The sequence below is a fragment of the Solea senegalensis genome, linkage group LG7 (genome assembly GCF_019176455.1).
Source record: "Solea senegalensis isolate Sse05_10M linkage group LG7, IFAPA_SoseM_1, whole genome shotgun sequence".
NCBI classification, from domain to species: Eukaryota; Metazoa; Chordata; class Actinopteri; order Pleuronectiformes; family Soleidae; genus Solea; species Solea senegalensis.
This window is the reverse complement of record NC_058027.1, coordinates 1,324,875-1,344,539: the sequence shown is the minus strand read 5'-3', so window position 1 is coordinate 1,344,539 and position 19,665 is coordinate 1,324,875. Positions and strand designations below refer to the sequence as shown.

Genomic DNA, 19,665 nt, shown 5'->3' with positions numbered 1-19,665 from the left:
AAAATCGGTCAGAAAAGTCATTGTATAGTATGTCGTCCAAAATTGGTCAAAAAAGTCATAGTATAGTATGTCTTCCAAAATCGGTCAAAAACGTCATTGTATAGTATGTCATTATATCATTAAGGTTTATTTGACTGATGTTGTCTTAGAGGACGAGAGGCTGAGAGCACAAACATCCACCAAGGCCTCTTTGTTTCCCACAGTGCATAAAACAAAACCTGAATCTGGATCACCACAAAAATCTGTGATTTTCATCCTTGGGCCATAACTTCAGAAGGTTTTTAGCAAACTGCTGCAGTTTTTCTGACGTCTTCATGTGTTTTATCAGTCGCAAATTATCTGTGCTGCATCAACTTGATGTGATGTAGTGACTCTGGGGCTTTTTTGTGTGTTGAAGCGTTACATGACGAAAAAATAGACCCTACGGTCAATTTAGAGTGACCAATTTAGACTGGCGAACTGTCCAGGGTGTACTCCGCCTATCGCCCTATGTCAGCTGAGATTGGCACAGCACCCCCCGTGACCCTCTGGTGGAGGATAAAGCAGTAGATGATGGATGAGATTTGCTTGTGAAGCACTCATGTGTGGAGTCATCTGTTACTAGAGAACTGCCGCCACGCTTGAGCAGTAATGCCTGTAAATGTCTGAAAACATTTTTGTATGGGTGTTAACAAAATCCTCCATCTGCAAGACTGATCTAACGCACCCTCTTATACGTGTATCAGGAATATGAACTGTGCACAGCAATGTGTTTGTGGAGACTATTAACTGACTATTAAATAAAATGGCAAAAGAGTTTCAGCAGGGATTTCATTAGCTTAAATGTGAATAGTCTCTGGTTTCTTTGCTCTTGCGACAGTAAATTAAATATTTAAACAATAATTGTCTCATTGTGGTTTCATAGGTGTTGTCCCACAACCTGTGCACAGTCATGAGGATCCCTCACGACCCTGTGGCTCTTGAAGAACATTTCAAGGACGACAGTAATGGGCCCGTTTCAGACCACGGCTTCATGGTGTATCTCAGCAGGTTTATCCTCGACAAGGTGGGAACAAGAATAGTGAAAGAGTTTCAATCAGCTGTTCGACAACAGCTTTGATCCCAGTCGTGACAATGACATCTGACACGGGGTTCCTGTAGATCCTTAAAAAGTCGTAAAAGGCATTACATTCATAAATCTGAAAACAAGGTCTTAATTAGTATTAAAATGTCTTAAATCCCTCTTTCAAAGGTCTTGAAAATGCCTCTTGCAGTAACATCACCCAGATTAGGACAGCGTGAGTTTTCCTCCAGGACGTCATGACACCAACACCGGGAACTAGATATTCTAACTTTTGCCCTGGATCAAAAAGTCATGTTGTCCCTAACTAATGTGTTGGGCAGCTTTGTTGTTATTGTTTACTGTAAAATTGGTCTTAAAAGGTCTTAAATTGAACTCCTGCCTCCTTTCTTCTGTTCTTTTTCTCCATCTTCTTTTCTCTTATTCCTCTGTTATTAAACCTCACCCTCTTCTTCCTTCTTCATCTGTAATACTAGTTCTTGCCTAAACCATACATAACCTAACAATGATTTAAAACCGAACCAGATCCACAGTGATGAGGTTGTGTCTCATGAGGACCAGGTTTTGGTCTCCATGTGGACTAGTGGTCAGAAAAGGCCCCTAAATACACACACACACACTGATTAACGTTGACTCTTTGAGTGAATGCTATGCCTGGATTCTCAGTTGCGGGTTGATTTCGATGTGCTGGAGTTCATCAGGATGTGCTGGACTCTGTGTTGCAAGAAGAACATGTGCAACAAACAGCTCCTCATCACAGACGACGACGCCTTCAAAGTCTGGTGCATTTTCAACTTCCTGTCAGAGGACAAATACCCCCTGGTCATCGTCACTGAAGAGGTGAGGGATATTACGGCACCTGCTTTCTGCTGAACTGTCTCAAATGAAGACGAACCCTCAACATCTCCAGCGTTGTTCCTTTAACACACTGTATATGTATGTAACTCTCCTCAGATTGAGTACTTCCTCCGAAAGCTGATGGAGACCATGGGGAGTGAGTGGTGTGAGGAGAAGGTTGCAGATTACAGGCTGCAGCTGAACACAAAGAGCTGTCTCACTGCCTGGGAGCTGGTTGAAATGGTGGGGATGGGTTACTTCAGCAAGGGCATGAACCACCAGACGCTGTCGCTGGGCATCGACGAGGTCTTCCAGGAGCTCATACTGGACATGCTCAAGCAGGTCTGACGCGATGTTGATCTGGTTTACTCACTTACTGAAGTGTTTTTTTCTTTCTTTACCTTAAAGAACGTTAACGTGTCGATTTAATTTGCCACAAAGGACGACCGTGGCCAGAGGCATAATCATTTTGAACCCTGTGAATGCTTTATCTTAAGAGAATCCCTTCAAATCTAACACAGATGTTCACGTAGACTCCGTAGATTAAATGCCTAGATTTGTGTCACCAAAGTTCAAAGATCAAGGTCATGGTGGCTTTACAAAATCATTTTTTTGGCCTCTTAAATATTAAATTCCTTCAGTTTCCCACAGTGCAGAAAACAAAACCTGAATCTGGATCACCACCAAAATCTGTGATTTTCATCCTTGGGCCATAACTCCAGAAGGTTTTGAGCAAACTGGTGCAGTTTTTCTGACGTCTTCATGTGTTTTATCGATAGCAAATTATCTGAGAAGCATCACCTTGATGTGATGTAGTGACTCGGGGGCTTTTTTTGTGTGTTGAAGGGTTACATGATGAAAAAAGGACAAAGGAGGAAGAACTGGAACGAGCGCTGGTTTGTGCTTCGGCCCAACTCGCTGTCGTACTACGACTCTGAGGATCTTGTGGAGAAGAAAGGAAATATCATTCTGGACCAGAACTGCTTTGTCGAGGTTTAATATGTGATTTATATACATATTAAACCTGTGTGGGCTTTTCTCCAGTTTCTCCCACGTGTCCACATTTATGATGAATCATTTTCTCCCCCAGTCTCTGCCAGATAAAGATGGAAAGAAATGCCTGTTTATCATCAAGTGCAGTAACAGAAGCTTCGAGGTCAGCGCGTCGGACAAAAAGAAGAAACAGGAATGGATTCAAGGTAGTGACGACGAGTGACGGCGACTTTCATCATCGTCGTTATTATTCTTATGGAGTTGTGACTTTTTTTCTGCAGTTATTCAAACGTGCATCCAGCTGATAAGGTCGGGGCTGCCGTCTCCTCACCGCGAGGCCCGGCAGAGGCGCAGGGAGCTGCGGCGGCAGCAGCTTGCAGAGGAGGTGGATCTGGTGGAGAAGATGAAGCAGCTCCAGGTGGCAAACGAGCACAAACAGAGGCAGCTGGAGGCCATGAGGGAGGTACGGTTCCACACCAGAACCTTCAGGGTCAAAAACTGTTTGTTTTTGTTTTAATGTTCGCTGACACGCTTATGAACAAACATCTGCTCTTTGTCTAGAGCTGGAGAAGATTAGTAGAGGATCCTGAGGTCAAAATATCCCAAGAGTTTATTTCATTTTGTGAATAATACACTTTTATGTGACTTCATTTGGACAACAAAGTTAACCCTGACCTTAACAATAACTCATTTAACCCTTCACCACAATTCAGTTCTTAGCCTTCAACTTAACCAGTTCCTCAGAAATCAGGTTCTACCTCAGGTTTTGGTCTCCATGAGGACTACTGGTCCTGACAAGGTCCTAAAAAGGCAACAAATACAAGTATACACACACGCACACAGAAAAAAGGAAGTAAAAGTAAAACCTTTTATGCAAAAGACATTTCTATCAGTCGGTGGAAATTCATGTAGACTAATTCTCACTTCTCTTTTTACCCTGACAGATGTTTAAAAAAAGACAAAAAACATTTTATCTATTAGCCGAATCACTAAAAAGACTAAATATTTACATCTTTACCAAACACACACCCATCTTTTCTATTTTAAATCCAGGTATATTCACTTGTGCTGTGAGAAAGTCTCCAGTCATGCGAAGACGTAAAATCTCTCTCTCCCTTTTTTTTTTTTGTGCTTCATAGAAAATAAAAGACGCTGCTGCCAAAGCGGCGTTAGAGGAAGACACGAGGATGAAGACACAGTCAGACCTGCAGGATCGCTACAGACTGGACCTGGAGAGAGAGAAGATGGTAACCACGGAGCCCCCCCACGCGTCTGTCCTGATAATAAAGTGCTACACTGCATATTTGGTGACACATGTTCTCGTTAAAGGGTCAGAAAGGCAATTATTTTGTGGTTTTTTATTTAATTTTTCCCATGTGGTACCAAGTTTTTGTCCCTCATATTCCAGGAAACAGACTAAAAATAGTTTTAATCACAGATCCCATGATGCTGAGTCATTTGTTTGTGTCTGTGACAGACTCACTGTGACTATTGATGACTCTTTGTCATCATCTTGTTGCCGTGACGACACAGATAAATGCCTTTTCTGAATTAAAGATAATAGAGTGTGCTCAAGCGAGTTTGCAGCATCATGAAAACAACAACATGAAAGTTGAGTGAATATTCACAGATGTTCCCTCAAAACAACAGCCTGCGTGCACAAGTTGTGTGTAATCAATACAGTAAGGTGTGTGTGTGTGTGTGTGTGTGTGTTGCTCAGGTGCGTCAGCAGATGGAGGAGCAGGTGGCACAGAAGTCCAGTGAACTGGAGCAGTACCTGCAGCGAGTCCGCGAGCTGGAGGACATGTACCACAGACTGGAGGACGCTTTGGAGGACGAGAGGCAGGCCAAGCAGGACGAGGAGGCCATGAGAAAACTGCAGTCCAGGTCTCTCCCTCTCTCTCTCTCTCTCTCTCTCCCTCTCTCTCTCTCTCCCTCTCTCTCACTGTCACACACACTCAAGATTCAACGTAGGTAGAAATACAGGAAATTGGGAGTAATCCAATCCAACTTTATTTATAAAGTAGACCCAATGGTCCTACGAACAAACAATAAAACATACAACAAAAAAATAAAATAGTGTAGAAAGTATAAAAACAACACACAAAAACAAGGTACAACCAACATCTCATACAGGGTCCAAAGCCAAAGATCAAAAATGTGTTTTAAGTGAAGGGGCGTGTCTAATCCCGGCTCAGCAACAGAAACAGCTGTGTCCTCTCTGAGCTTTAGGTAAATTTGACCTTTGTTAAAGCTAAAGACTTCACTTCCTCCTGTAAGAGCTGTAGTATATAACAAACCAGATGAAAATACACAGATAATTAGACAGTCAGGGGGCCAAGGGTCCCTTCAGACCTTTATTTATTTATTTTTTTTTTATTGCCACATTTTTGAAATCTGAGCCATGCAAGAGTGAACAGATGAAAACATCTGCCTGTCTTGCACATCTGGGTTCAGATATCGGTACATAACATAATCTGCGTGTCATGGTTGGGTTGCCAACCTGGAACTCTGGTTTCAATGTGCAACAGCTGAGAGAACTGAAGCTGCAAAATCTGACCGAGGGCCAGACTTGGGACCTGCGTGGTCTAAGGACAGAGGGCGTCTCCTGCTGTACACTACCCTAATGGACTTTTCTTGACTATAAACAACAGTTCAATACACCACACGTCCCCCAAATGATGTGTTCTCTGGCAGGCTGCTGGAGGAGGAGGCAGCAAAGAGGGCAGAGCTGGAGCTGATCCACCTGCGGCAGCAGGGGGCGCTGTCTCGGACTGAAGCAGAGAAGCAGGTGCTGGTGTCTGAACGTCTGGCCAAGGAGAGGGAGCTGCAGGTCGCTGTGCTGCAGCTGGAGACTCTGGAGAAGGAGCGACAGGGAGCACTGGAGCAGTATGAGGTCACGTCACATGATGAAGTTTACAAAAAAAAAAGGAATTTTTGGTTTAATAAAGAATTATAATTTCACTGAACATAGAAAATACAAGACACATTTATGGAAAATTACAAACAATATTAAACACGCTCTTGTTTTATAACTAATATTTAATAAATGATTATTTTTGTATTTATTTGTGAAATATTTAAGTCTGCTACTTATGCATATAAAGACAAACTTATAGACATTACAATTTAACAACTGTCATCATTGCTTGAGTTTATTCTTCTTTCTCCATTCTTCTGAAACACTGCCACAGTCTGTAACCATGCACGTCCCCATCTATTTCGAAACAAATCAGTTTTATCATTAATTTGCCAATAAAAAAATGACAATCACCGCATCCTCTGCCACGCCCCCTGTTACCTGGCATGTTTCAGATATCTCAACTCATTTATCCATGTTATATCCGTGTCCTTCACAGGAAGTGTCAAGGAACCTCAGGCGAGCGGCGAACAAGACAAAGACATGGAAGGACAAGGTGGCCAAACACGAGGGCCTGGTGCGTCTCATCCAGCCAGGTAGGAAAACATGACGACCGTCAGGGATTGTGAGTCATTTTTAGACACAGAGGGTGTTAAGAATCCCATCCAGTCATCCGTTCATCTGCCACTTCATTATGGAATTAGGAATAATTTCCAGTGCTAAGTTTTCCCAAATGTTTTCCCAAGTGTGGCTCAGTTTCTGAAAAAAGAAAGAACAGATGAAAAGTGCATCACAGCACTCCATACCATGTCCTCTCTTCTCAAAACGGACTCCACCCACAATACTAAACGCTTATGTTAGGATTTATTATATGCTTATGTGTAACAGAGTCCTGCAACAGCATTGGAACACACATTTTATCCATTTTATGTGTGCAAAATTTGGTAAATTCAACTTTTCAAACACAGCAAAGAAAAATCATTGCACAGATACAAAAACTACCAAAAGAAATATTTAGTTTGAAGCCTCTTTTATTCGTGGTTGAAGTGTTTGCACAGGTGGAAAATTGCAGGTCGGTGTTTCTATGTGAACAAATTGTGCTTTTCTTTGTGTGTGTGTGCACATGGGTTCTCTGTAAAGTTCTCTTACATCGACATGGGACATTGAAAGTGCTTGAATTTTGTGCAATAAAGAAGTTCAGTTGATATTATTATACATTATGTTGACGTGAGATTCCGTGCAGAACAATGAGAACGCAAACTCTCAGATCTCTGGCTCGCCAACGAATATGACGCAGACTGAAATTGGTCCTGGAAAGTCCTTGAAAAGTCATTGAATATGATGTGGGAACCCTGTTGAGTGGATTCAGTTTGTTTGTGTGTGTATAAGTATGTAGATTTGCTCTATTTTGACAGTTTAATTGTTAGTTAATTAAAAAACAAGAACATTATTTCTGGTTTTATATTTTTCCTTGACACTATTGTATCATGAGATGTTCATCCTTTCACCTTTATCCCGGTGTCTCAGGTCATAAAGGACCGCAGAGAATCACCAACTGGGGTCCAGCGTCTTTCACTGACGCTGAGCTGGAGATGAGGAAGAAGTCGTGGCAGGAGAGGAAGATGAACTCTCACCAGGACAAATGTTAGATTTAGGGCCTGTTCAGTCCTGAGAGATTCTGGAGTCATGAAAGCTGTAAAATAAAAAATATTTCACTCATTTAAAGTGACGTTATTTTAAAATGTTCAATGTTTGACTGCATTTCATTAGCTTTTTTCTGGTGATGATCTGATGATCTGCTTTTTAATACGATTATTTAAAGGAAATTGTTGTGAACAATTATTATTCTGTACTCACCACAGAAACGGCATCAAGTTGGATTCCCTGAGGGAAAGAACAATGGTGAACAAACTGTGACGTGCTAGAGAAGAGTTTGTGACGTTGTGCTTTGATATGAACTTGTTATGATGGTAATTTTGTGAAAATAAAGAACATTTGACCGATATTCACTGTCGCTCAGGGACATGTGAGTGAACTGCATCTGTTAAACTCTCAACTATTGTAATAAAAACAATAAAACCTCTATTTTTGAAGACATTGGCCTGCTATTTTTATTCATTCATTTTATAAACGCACATTTCATTTCAGGGAGATTGTGTTTGCAGGTAAAGCCAAGCATTTATGGGATATAACAAACTCTACTTTTGTGTCCACATCTCGAGCGTCCACTAGGTGTCGCCATGTGAACATAAGTCACACTTTGTCCCGACGCCACACAGACGGTCTTCTTTCGTTAATTCAAACAAAAACTCAGCTGATAACACTGAATGCTTTGAGGCGACTCCATGTGTCTTCACCACATGGAGTGGAAAGTATTTTTTAAAAGGAGCCATATTGTCCAGATGTTGCATTATTATTCACCCCTGGACGTGGCATTTAAATCTAAAATAATGTTTCCTGAAGATGCAAATCTTTCAAAAACAATTCATAGGTCAAACAGAATCATAAACAAGAGAGTTTATGACAAGTTTTTTAATAATTCAGATCCTTAAATGGTCCCGTATGTAATATATAGAAGGAAATTCAACTGAATTGTTGAACTCGATGTATAATCTTGATTACATGAGCCTTTACAGTTTTAACATTCAAGATTCCTTTAATTGTCACTGAAAAATAATCAACTCAAGATGAACAACATGCTCTCTGTTGGTGTAGTCTCACCATTAGATGTCACTAACTCTTACTGAGACATTTAAATCAGAGCACTGGATACACTTGACTTATTTGAAAAAAGCATCGCAGTGACCTGCAGGGATTCACTGATTCACTGATTCACTGATTCACTCTGGCAGACGAGGTCTGAGCTGATGAAGCAGATCCGGTGTCGGCCTCAGCGCGTTCCATCCATAATGAAATCACAATCCTTTGTTACATTCGTTCATTCACAGTGACTCAGCGTTCAGAGCCACAGCCCTCCCTGACCTCGTGTTACCTTCAATGAAAAAAGAAAAGAGAGAGATGTTTCCAACGAGTTCCTCACACTGTAATGAAATGATTTTCATTTGGGACAAAGAGAATCAGACTCATGCTTGGAACTGGCAGCGATGTTGACGAGTTGAGTTACTGGCATCAGCGTCGGGGGGGGAGGAGAGGTTGGGTTAGTGCACGCTCTGCATGACAGCTGTACAATATGACTTCATTGTTACATTCACCACAAAACAAGATTCATGTCACTCTGGCGCACGTGACCTGCAGCGTCCAGGTTTCACTTTGTGTGTCAAAACAGAACGAGTGTGTGCAACAAAGGATCAGTGTTTGAACAGAGAGAGGAGACAGAGTTACAGGAACACTGCGATCAGCTGTGGGCACGTGTTTATCTGGTGTCCGACATCCAGGCTGCACAATGACTGTCTTTACTGAGTGATGAAGAAACGCCTTAACTCCTTCATTTAAACAAAACAACACAAAAAAAAAGAGACGGTTCACGCTGAGTTCAGAGTTGTCAGAGCTGGAGATGAGATAAGAGCCTGCATTCACACTCATGCACATCTCTTCATACTGGCGGTTTACTGATAATATCACATAATATAGAGACATATTGTCCAAGTCCTTGCTCTAATACTATAACTCAGGATACACTTTATCACCAAAACACGTCGCGTGATCCACAATGTTCACCTTTTATGGATGTCTTGGTTCTAAGTGTGTAAGAGTGAGTGACATCTAGTGGTGAGAGTGCAGATCACGCCTTCCTTTCTTAATAATTAATAATAATTTATCTTTATTAATCCCCCTTAGGGGAAATTATTCTCTGCATTTGACCCATCCTAGAATTAGGAGCAGTGGGCTGCCACGCTGAGTGGGTACCTTGCTCAGGGGTACCCCAGCCCTTTCGAACCTGGTGGGGACTTGAACCGGCGACCTTGCGGTTACAAGCCTTTCCTTGCAGACCCGGCACCATGGGCGGGCATCGGGTTCATTTTATTTGGGTTTTGTTTTTTTACCTCGGAGTGGCCAACTCTATAAGAGCTTGGCAACTGACGTCACACCGCAATGCATTCTGGGATACCCGCGCCACTTTGGTAGCCTCTGAAATGAAGCCATTAATTCATTAATTCTTCCCCCGTTACATAGTTTAAACACATTAAACTCTCTAAAACTCTCCAGTGTGAGGTTATCGACAGTGCTCGCCGTCGCTACATCTCGCTCTCGCTCCGCCTTCTTGGCGCCCGGTACGATCTTGGTTGCCCTGGAAGGACGGAGCGAGAGCGCTAGTCGGTCTGGATATTCGGAAATGTTTTTCCAAAAAAATGCGACATTAGCAAACATTAGCTAATGTCAGCACTGATGTCAAGCTGAACACTGACGTAAACATTCATGCTAGCAGGGTTAGCTACGGCAGCTAAGCTAGCTCTCTCAATCCCGTTGGCGTCGTCACTTCTTGTCCGCGCATTTTCTTGTTCTTGACATAAATGTTTAATAAATAAAAAGTTTTATTTGTTTGTTTGTTAGATTTTGGCATGAACTGGCCCTTTTTAGTGAGAGGAAAATACAGTTATAAACATACATTATACTACATTCATTTTCTTTAAAACATGAATACACAACATATTTGATTAAATAAGTAGATTTGAGATATTTCTGAAGGTTTTGTGCTGTTTTTTTCTATGAGAGGTATTTATATCCTGGAATCTGTGAAGAAGAAAAAAATGCAAGTGCAATGTGTTTAACTATTCTCAGAGTTTCTAATCTCCATGGCGAAATTGCACAAGCCCTGGACATTCCAAAAATAAGGATATCTCTGGCTGCCTCTCCCTCAACACAAGTGTCCCAAAAGCACCGTAATGTCCATAACCAATTCATCTAATTCCTGTCCAAAATATCCTCACGGAGGCTGATTTGATGCTGGAACGTGATTTGGGGATTGTTTGCTGGTGAAAAAATGTCTGGCAGATGCGTGTTTTTTTTCTGGGTTGAGATGACTTCCCACAGTGACCTCACTGCCCAGAGCTTTTCACACGAGCAAACGCTGGACCCCCGGCTTCAGCTGCAGACGCCGGGGGTCACGTCCACTGTCGAGTGAAAACACCACCACCTCGGATGAACACATGAGTGCCCCACCTCGCCTTTAAACGAGAAATCAAGGCTTTGATTGTGCTTTTCTCCTCATGGATGAACGGGCGGTGGCCGGATAACATCGTCCGCTGATTCATGCGTTAGATCACACAGACCCCCATGTGACACAGGACGCTGACATCACCCTGATCCTGATTTCTAGGGCGGAGGACTCCAGTGAGATCAGTGTTTTTGTTCGAGCAGGTGCAAGCATCACAGGAGCACCCAGGAAATGGAAAATAGGATTCAAGGGGGGAATTGAAATAAATCCGAATCATCTGTCAGTGGAGTATTTATCACAGCTGTGACTGTACATGTGGAACGCGGCATCCAAAACCAACAAATACGTGCGATGTTGAATTTACAGACTGCTTTTGATTTGTCTTTTTTTTTTATGTGAGCGCTGCACACTTCCCGCCAACTGAGACTAATCTCACTGAACTCGGGAGAAAGCGTTTGGCCGAGTTACACAAGATTGCACAGCAAAAACAAAAAAAACCCCACGGCTGCTTCTCAGGTGTAACGGGTGATTTCATCAGTCGCTTGTCTTGAATGTGAAGCGAGGAAATCACTTGCAGAGGCAGTCATTTGGCCTTAGTTACACAGTCTCCAGTAACACATCTATGTAATCAGGGGAAAGCAGCAATATGAAATCAATAACTGAAGAAAATCTGCAATTCCTGATTCCGATCATGCCATTCCTGCTGGATAACTTCCCCTGCAGCCCCCTGTTTGCGGGTAGAGCTCCTAATGTCCCAAAGCAGGAGGCTAAATATGGCAAGAAGCTGCCACGGCTTCTGCCAAGACTGCTGGAGCTCTGCACCTGCTGCACGGGAAGATAGCTGGGAGATTGTTGTGAGGGACAAAGCGTACAGCACCGGCTCACACGGGAATCTCTCTCTCTCTCTCTGCTCGTCTTTTGACCCCCGGTGTCCTTTCACCGCGAGAACAGTGTCAGTGCTGCCAACCAGGCGCCACAGAGCCTGAGTGGAGGGTCTGGCACCGGTAAGTGGTAAGTGAGACACCCATCATCATCATCAGCGTCGTTGCCGTGCACGATTGTTGGCACGTACGAAGCAAAAGAAAGAAAGAAAGAGGTGTTTGATTCCCTTTCATTGAGAAAAACAATCTCTGATAAACACGAGGCCAGAAAAACATGGCAGTCACAAATGTTTTCTCCCTGATCCCAAAACCAGCGAGCTTGTTAAAACCCAGGGGAACATGAACGACTTCTCTTTCATTAAACTCATTTGGCAGCACGTTGAATGTACAGACGTTTGTTTTTAATATTTAAAAGTTACACATTACAGCTTCAATGTTCATGTTTTGTCTCCAGTTTGTCTCCTTGAGAAGACGTCAGCTTCTTCTTCTTCTGCAGAAACCACAACACCGCCGTTTACTTCATAGTCTGATGGTAATTATAATCTATTGCTTGTACTCAACCGCCAATATATTAGGTACGCAGGACACCGGTGTGGTATCCAGTGTGGTCCTCTGCTGCTGTAGACCATCTGCTTTAAACGGCAGAGAACTGGATATTTTCTTCTTTTTGGGACAATTCTCTGAAAACACTGGAGATGGTTGTCTCGAGTAGATCAGCAGTTTCTGAAATACTGAGACCAGCAACAACCACGACACAGTCAAAGTCACGTAAGTCTCATCTTTCTGTGCTGCCATGTGATTGGCTGATAACAAGCAGCTGAACCACTTAATAAAGGGGCTGGTGTTAGGGAAGGCCATCACATAAGATTCCAATCATTCTTCACAGAACTGCTTGATCTCGGCAGATCTTTTTTCCAAAAAGCCAGTTTTCTTATAGTTTGAAGTCTCTCTGCTGAGTTTCATGCACATTGCATTTCCAGTGGTCGGCGTCCACCCCCAAAAAACCTGGTAAACCTGGGAATTTATGTCCCCCTCGATGCTGTCCAGGCCCAGACGCAGCAAAGCAGCCCCAAATCATGACGCTCCGCCGCTGGGATGATGTTTTTGTGTTGGAATGCGATGCCCTTTTCACCCCACACAGCGCCGCATGTCCCTCCCAGACAATTCAACCTTTGTTTCATCAACCATAAACAATTCTCCCAGTAGTGTTGTGGCATGTCAAGCGGCTCTTTGGCAAACTTTAAGCAAGTATAATGACGTTTGGTCAACTCACGAGCTCCAGCGTTGCTTTCCAGGCGTTTGGTCTCGTCTGCACGCTGCCATCGGAGTCAGTTCTGGGGGAAAGAAGTCACAGAAATAAACCGCCGCTGTTTATGGGCTGTCTGTAACTCTGCACTGAATAAAGGATCAACTCCTTCGTCTCACAGACTTAGTGCTTAGATTAGATTATATTAGATTAAGATACGACAGATCAAACCAGAGTTTCAAGAGAAGAAGACAGAGGGAGGCAACAGCAACATTGAGCTAGTAAATGCTTCGTACTCTCACCTGCCCCCGTGCTGCTGCTGTATACACACGAATGCTCCCTCAGTCAAGTCTGATAGTATTGCTTGACCTGAAGGATGAATCATGCAAATATGGCTACACTGTGTCTGTTCGTTACCAAACTGAGGCAAAATAACACCAACAAAAATCAAACCAAACGTTACCTACTGCAGCTTTAAGTTACAAGTACCATTCATTGACACATTAAGTGAAGAACGATGCGGCAGAAAATACTAAATGACTTTTAGACACATGCATTTAATTGATAATGATTCCATTTAAAACTCACCATGTCGTCTTTTAGTGGACTTGCTGTCCGCCAGGATCACGTCTTCGCAGATGTCCCGCACGCACGGAACCTGACCTCACGCACAAATAGGTCACATATTTTAACAGAGCATTTCGCGGTTGTTGCGACTCCTCCCACTTCCAAGTGCGTCAGTGGACGACGGTGGTTTTTCCGCATACCAGACGGGACGTCATTGTTCTCTTTTTGCGCAACGAGCCTCCACTTCAAACAAAGGTGAAAGGCACGCTGCGGCTGCTTCTGTCTGTAAAGCAAAGTACATACATACTGTAAAAGGCTTATTCTGAGGCTCTGACACACAAACACGTTTTATTTTGCGCAAACATACTTGTGGCAAGTATTTTCAACTCCTGCAGTCAGTAAATGTTACACACTGGAACTGTAAGTGTATTTGTTGTTGTTTTTTTTACTTACTTGTAAGAAAGTGATCCAAATGCGTCTTCCATCGCTTTACGACGCTTGAAAATAAACGTCTCAATTCTCCCAGTAAAACGAGAACACAGCGTTTCAAGAACGTTTCTGATTTATTTCCAAAAAAAAAAAAACGAGTGTCACCACAGAAGATGGTACTAAGATACAGTAATGAAAAAAGTCTTTTTTAAATGAAACCATATAAGTTGCACAAACAGACGAGAAGAGGACCAGAACGTCTGACTGATATATTTATTTACGTCTTTTAAAAGCCCTTAAGACACAGAGACTGTCTGGACAATGTTAAAAAAACAAAAACACCATTTTCAGAACGATGTTTGAGGACAAACAGGGAACAGGCCACTCCAGTAACATCACATTCAAAAAGAAACAAGAGAGACTAACTGATCACATTAGATATATACGGTTAGAAAAGTATACTTATGCTGAGAACGTTCAGTTTATAAAATGAAATGTCACACATGTATTTACACAACGTATAGCCACCACACTCACAGTTACACTTTTAATAATAAAAAAAGAATAATTTACATTACATAAGACACACGCGAGTTATCAGGACGTCAATAAACATTCAACAGAATAGAGAAAACCTCACGTATTTAATTAAATAGAAAACAAAAAACGGTCGGGTGACTCTTCTGAACTCACTGTGCAAATTCCTTTCAGTTCTGTCGGTCGTGAAGAAACGTCATATATCTACACTGTAAAGAAATGACTTACGCCTCGGATAAAAAGGTTCTCTATGTGATAAAGGAGTGCATACTTAAGATGTAAGTGCAAACACGTTGCTCCTCAATGCTGTGCATTAAAATCTGAGTTTTTGGCGGTTCATATATTTCTTTAAGCAGCAATAACCTTTCCTCGTAGTAAAATATCTGATAGAAATTCTTCTTATAGGTTATTATCTCCACGTGTAAAATGGAACCCACAGTTTGAATGGCCACTAATATTGCTTTGATGTAGTTACAGCTTTAAAAAGCTTTTCCTTTGTAATGTCAGCTTATCTTCACCTCGGGCCTTTTACAGGCACAGAGGACGGAGCCGACAGCCCACATGAAACGCGTTTGACCGAAGCAGAGCGACGGCGACGAGGACGGACGCTTCTTATCCTCTGCTGCCAGGCACTTTGTTCACTGTGGTCCTCGATTTTTAAGATATGTGAAGCGGAGTGTGGAGCTGTTACCTCTTAGCTGCCCTGACGCCGTGCGTTGTTTCTTTTTTTTTGAGTTTTTTTTTTTTCTACTTCTGTTCTTGAGCGTGACACGACCTCGCCGCTCAGGCGTCAGAGATGCAGTTCTGGATCTTGTCCATCCACAGCTGAGCGCTCGGCGCGTCAGACGCACAGAAGTTGTAGACTCGCTTGCTGGTCTTCAGCTGAAGGAGCAGCAGACAACAAGCGTTACAAGCAAACGACGACAAAAAGCTCCATATTCATTAGAGGATTTAAGAGATCAGCCATATAACCATTCTTATAGTTCTAACAGAAATTGGTGATTCTAATGCTACAATATTTGTCTTTAACTTACCGCAGCAATGAACCCTTAGAATTCAGAGCACTGAGGCTGCTTTTTTCCATGAATATGTTAAAATGAATATATAGAGGCTATAAGAAGAATGTGCAATATAGATTCTAGGTGTATATAAACACATCTGAGCAAAAAGTACGCCACAGTTCAAAGTTCACTGAACAAAACAAAATAAAAACACTCGACAGTTTTGTGACTTTTGCACAATTACTGTATCGCTACTCACGTTATTTTTTAAAGCCTGACTATGTGACCAATACACACACAAAGGAGGTTGAGCACTAAGGGTTAAAATTAAATTACGTGACAGTTGTCAGAGAAAAAATCCTCTCCATCTCCTTCTCCTCGATCCACACAGATTAACAGATTAGATACTTTAGTCTGCTGCTGTGACTCATGTGTGTGTATACCTGTGGCATGTTTTATTCTGAAGCAACACATTCATGTGACGTGAAAGTTCTTTTATTCTCTGTATCATTATGTCTTATGTACATAAAGAAAAGAAATGAAACATGTCACGAGAATAAAACCAGTTATAGGTCATGATGCTGTGGCTGAGCAAAGAACAGCAATGACGGAATATTTGTCACCTGACTGATCTGCTGTGATCGATGCTGAAATACAGTCACCTGTAAAAAAAAACTTTTTAAATACCCAAAAACATCAGGTGGAAGATAACGAACGCACATCAGCCGAACCAACCAGCTGATTATACAGCACTTAAATCAATTCTGTGTGCAACCATGCAGAGATTAGACTGTATCCTAATGTAATTCCTGTGGTGCACTCACTGTCTTTCCTTCCTTTCCTCTCTCTCTCTCGCTCACTGTGTCCTCAGGTTGCAGGATCCAGATCCAGATCCAGTTCCAGGCTATTATTGTTATCATTATTATTATTATTATTATCATTATTATTATTAGGGTTCGAGCACAAGGTTCTTATTTTTCTTCTTCCAAATGAATTGCATTTTTGAGGCCCTGAACATACCCCAAAACTCACCAATTTTTGCAACCGCATCAGACCTGGTGAAAAATTACGTCTTAAAGTGGTTCAAGGAATGTGCGTCAAAAAATATAAGTGGGCGGAGCTAATTATTACTATTATTATTATTATTATTATTTTTGTTATAATAATAATTATGCATATTCTTTGCTCTCCATGATGTTGTCTTTGTGCATTGAGATAATGTATGTCATGATAAAACTGAATTGAATTCATTTAAATAACTGCAGGGGCAGATTCGCGTTTACTCACGTCAAAGAAAGCCTTTTCACTGATGTGTTTGGGAGCTCCTATGGTGGGCGTGGCGATCGTCACCGACTCCACCTCCGCCAGGTCGATGTGGCCTCTGCAGTTGGTGTCCTCCCCGGTGTCGTAGTACCTCAGCTGTGACGACATCACAGTTTTTTAGCGTTAACCCGGAAAAGCCTTTGTCCGCACAGGGTGAATGTGTAAGTGTCGGCTTTTGCTCACCTGGTGTTTTGTTATGTCCAATACAAACCAGCGAGGTTTCCAACCTTTCAGCAGAGCGCCACGTTTGTATAAAATCCCCTCGTAAGACCTGGGAAATAACACAAGAGCATTTTTGACAGACGGCTCATTAGAAACCCAAGAGACTGAATGTACCAGCGTTTGCTGTGAAGGGGGCAGGAGGACAAACTGTTCCCCCATATGTTCAGCTCCAGCACCGTTTGTACATTATGTTCCCATAGTGTGAGGAGGTTGTTCTGCGAGCGTATAGAACAGGGGCTTCTCTTATTTCACCTTGCTTAAGTAAATGTTTTTTGCTTACGTACGACGCATGCATCTGTCTCAGCAACTTACCCAGACTACTGCGAGATCCGCGACATCTGGAAATATTGAAGCCTAAAGTGATCCGTCAACAACTTCTCGTACAGAGACACGGAAGAACAACGTGTTTGTGAACACGATGGACTTTTTCGCTCTCTGTTGAAACATCCGTTTGTTTGATGAGCGCCGCAAATAACAGATACATCTATTTTGTTCATAAAGTAGATTTTAATGACAGTCTGTCCGAGTCGGAGTAAAACATCCAGATGTTTGTGCCAAGAATATGTACTTTGACCTCACAATAATTGTAAAATTACACAGCCATAGTTTAACAGAGAACAGACAATTCTCACAAACATGACCACAGCATACCACAGCATTGACTCATCTGCCCAAACTGGACTGGCCCCCCCTGTGTGTGTGTGTGTGTCTGCGAGTGAATCGAATGTGGACTTCATATTTTGTCTCGGCACTCAGGAAGTTCACGGCCCACCTGTTCTCCTCGCTCTTGGGAGTGAACTGGTTGTAAAGTGTTGCAGCGCGGCGGTTGATGCCGTTGGACGTCGCGGTGGCGCTGCGGTCCTCGCCCAGCGCGCTGTCGGGCAGATGCAGCATGGAGTGGCGCTGGAAGGCCTGCAGGCTGGACGTGGGGATGAGGCCCGATATGGACACCGACTGTTTACAGAGCTGTGAACACACGTGTGGGGAAAAAACACAGGGTTTCACACAAAAAGCCACACACTCAAACTTTTGTTGGACAGATCTGAGCTCTGATTTCCACATTTATCAATCCACAGTTGCTTCTCCGGCACATCCAAGAGATTCTCAGTGGTGTTGAGGTGTGGACTTCACATGAAAATGATGACTCATGCTCCCTAGACCATTCTGTCACAATTCCTAGCATTGTCATCTCGGAACGTGCCAAAAAAAGACGTCGTTCAGTTTCTTAATTTGTCAGCTGACCTCTTTTTTAAAGCACAATAAAGTGTTGAACCCAGACGTGACTAGAGCTGAGTATTAAACTGAAAATGTGTTCAATTTCCGCCCCTTATCTCGTCAGTGTCAGTGAGCCAATAAGCACGCAGCGTGGTGTTCTTACAGAGCTTGTGATTGGCTGACCTTAGGCGTGCAAGAGCTTAGATGGAGCTCACTTTCCAGGAGAAGAAGAAGGCGGGGCTTAACATTAGTGCTGACGCAATAAATCTATTAATCAGTTTGAGGGTTTTTTCATAATTAAAGAAAAGTTTTCTGATTTTTCAGCTTCACATTGATCAACATTTTACACCATTTTCGGACATTTTTTCAAACGAACGATTACTAAATAAATGAAGGTCGCTTTAGAGGAGGAAGTTACTCTGTGTTCCACTGCATAAAGAGAGCTAAAACCCTGGGCCTGACAAACTAAGGCAACCTCGTATCTTTAGTGTATAATTTTGTGTAGGATTTTTTTCTCGTGACACACATTTCCTTCCTGTTTGAGGTCCTCCTGAATGCTGATTCTGACTCTCTCCAGCGTTGTCTGCCATTTCTCCGGCGCCTGGCTCAGCTCGCCCTCCAGCTTGTGGATGTCCTGCGGGAGGAGAAGATGACGAACGTGATGTCAGCATCAGACATGGCGAGACTCGATTGAGAGTGACGAGCTGTTGGTGGCAGGCGAGCTCTTACGGCGAGGAGTTTGGTGATGGCGTCAGGCTGGGCGCGGCTCACGCTGCTGTAACACGGCCAGACGATCCTCCTCTTGCTGTTGGAGATCGTGTCGGCCTCCTCCGAGCTGTCGGGCCTCACAGCCGTCATGCGGCAGTCATACGACGGTCCGGTGGACAACGTCTCGTCTGTGAAGAAGTCCCATTTGTTCAGGCTGGGGATGCTGATGGAAGGCTTCAGGATCACCTACAACAACAGGAACACCAGCGAAGATGGTCAAATATGATCATTAGAAAGTCAAACTTAATACTTCATAGAGACCTACTCACACATTGTGTTTTGCTTTTTTTAAATACTGGAAAAGTAAAAATTTATATTTTTAATAAACATGAGTTTATATTGATTTTAAAAAAACAAGAGCTCAGTTTTGTGAGAATATATCACATACAGTCACGTGACACTGTATTAAATGTCAGTTTACTTAATGTAATTAAACTTTAAACTGTAAAATACATGAGGAGCAATTCATGTATGACGCAGTATAAAAATATTATAAATAAAATACCGCAGCAAGAACATTACTGAAATCAATCAAACCCATTTCTATAAACTCATTAAGCTTGCATGTATGAGTTCATGATTGTGCTGTAGCTCATGAGGGGGAAACACA

At 42.5% G+C, this 19,665-nt stretch overlaps 2 protein-coding genes across 4 annotated transcripts in view; one reads left to right on the top strand and one right to left on the bottom strand.

Annotated features, from left to right (window-relative positions):
- swap70a (switching B cell complex subunit SWAP70a) overlaps positions 1–7,843 on the top strand; it is a 924,354-nt gene extending 916,511 nt beyond the window's left edge. Inside the window, exons 2-12 of one of the 2 annotated variants that reach the window (XM_044029773.1) lie at positions 905–1,045; positions 1,727–1,900; positions 2,015–2,239; positions 2,744–2,890; positions 2,988–3,096; positions 3,172–3,353; positions 4,030–4,137; positions 4,611–4,777; positions 5,588–5,786; positions 6,250–6,346; positions 7,278–7,843. In XM_044029773.1, the coding sequence (XP_043885708.1) occupies positions 905–1,045; positions 1,727–1,900; positions 2,015–2,239; positions 2,744–2,890; positions 2,988–3,096; positions 3,172–3,353; positions 4,030–4,137; positions 4,611–4,777; positions 5,588–5,786; positions 6,250–6,346; positions 7,278–7,399 (1,671 nt within the window). In that variant the 3' untranslated portion in view covers positions 7,400–7,843. Of the gene's footprint in view, positions 1–904; positions 1,046–1,231; positions 1,901–2,014; positions 2,240–2,743; positions 2,891–2,987; positions 3,097–3,171; positions 3,354–4,029; positions 4,138–4,610; positions 4,778–5,587; positions 5,787–6,249; positions 6,347–7,277 lie in introns of those variants that run through there. The other variant, XM_044029774.1, reaches the window with a different exon arrangement.
- Positions 7,844–14,248: 6,405 nt separating this feature from the next.
- Positions 14,249–19,665, bottom strand: part of sbf2 (SET binding factor 2) — a 94,758-nt gene continuing 89,341 nt past the window's right edge. For both annotated transcript variants that reach the window (XM_044029744.1, XM_044029745.1), the window contains 6 exons: positions 19,017–19,241; positions 18,814–18,921; positions 17,845–18,038; positions 17,034–17,121; positions 16,815–16,946; positions 14,249–15,408 (listed from right to left, as the gene is read on the bottom strand). In XM_044029744.1, the coding sequence (XP_043885679.1) occupies positions 15,310–15,408; positions 16,815–16,946; positions 17,034–17,121; positions 17,845–18,038; positions 18,814–18,921; positions 19,017–19,241 (846 nt within the window). In that variant the 3' untranslated portion in view covers positions 14,249–15,309. The remainder of the gene's footprint in view (positions 15,409–16,814; positions 16,947–17,033; positions 17,122–17,844; positions 18,039–18,813; positions 18,922–19,016; positions 19,242–19,665) is intronic.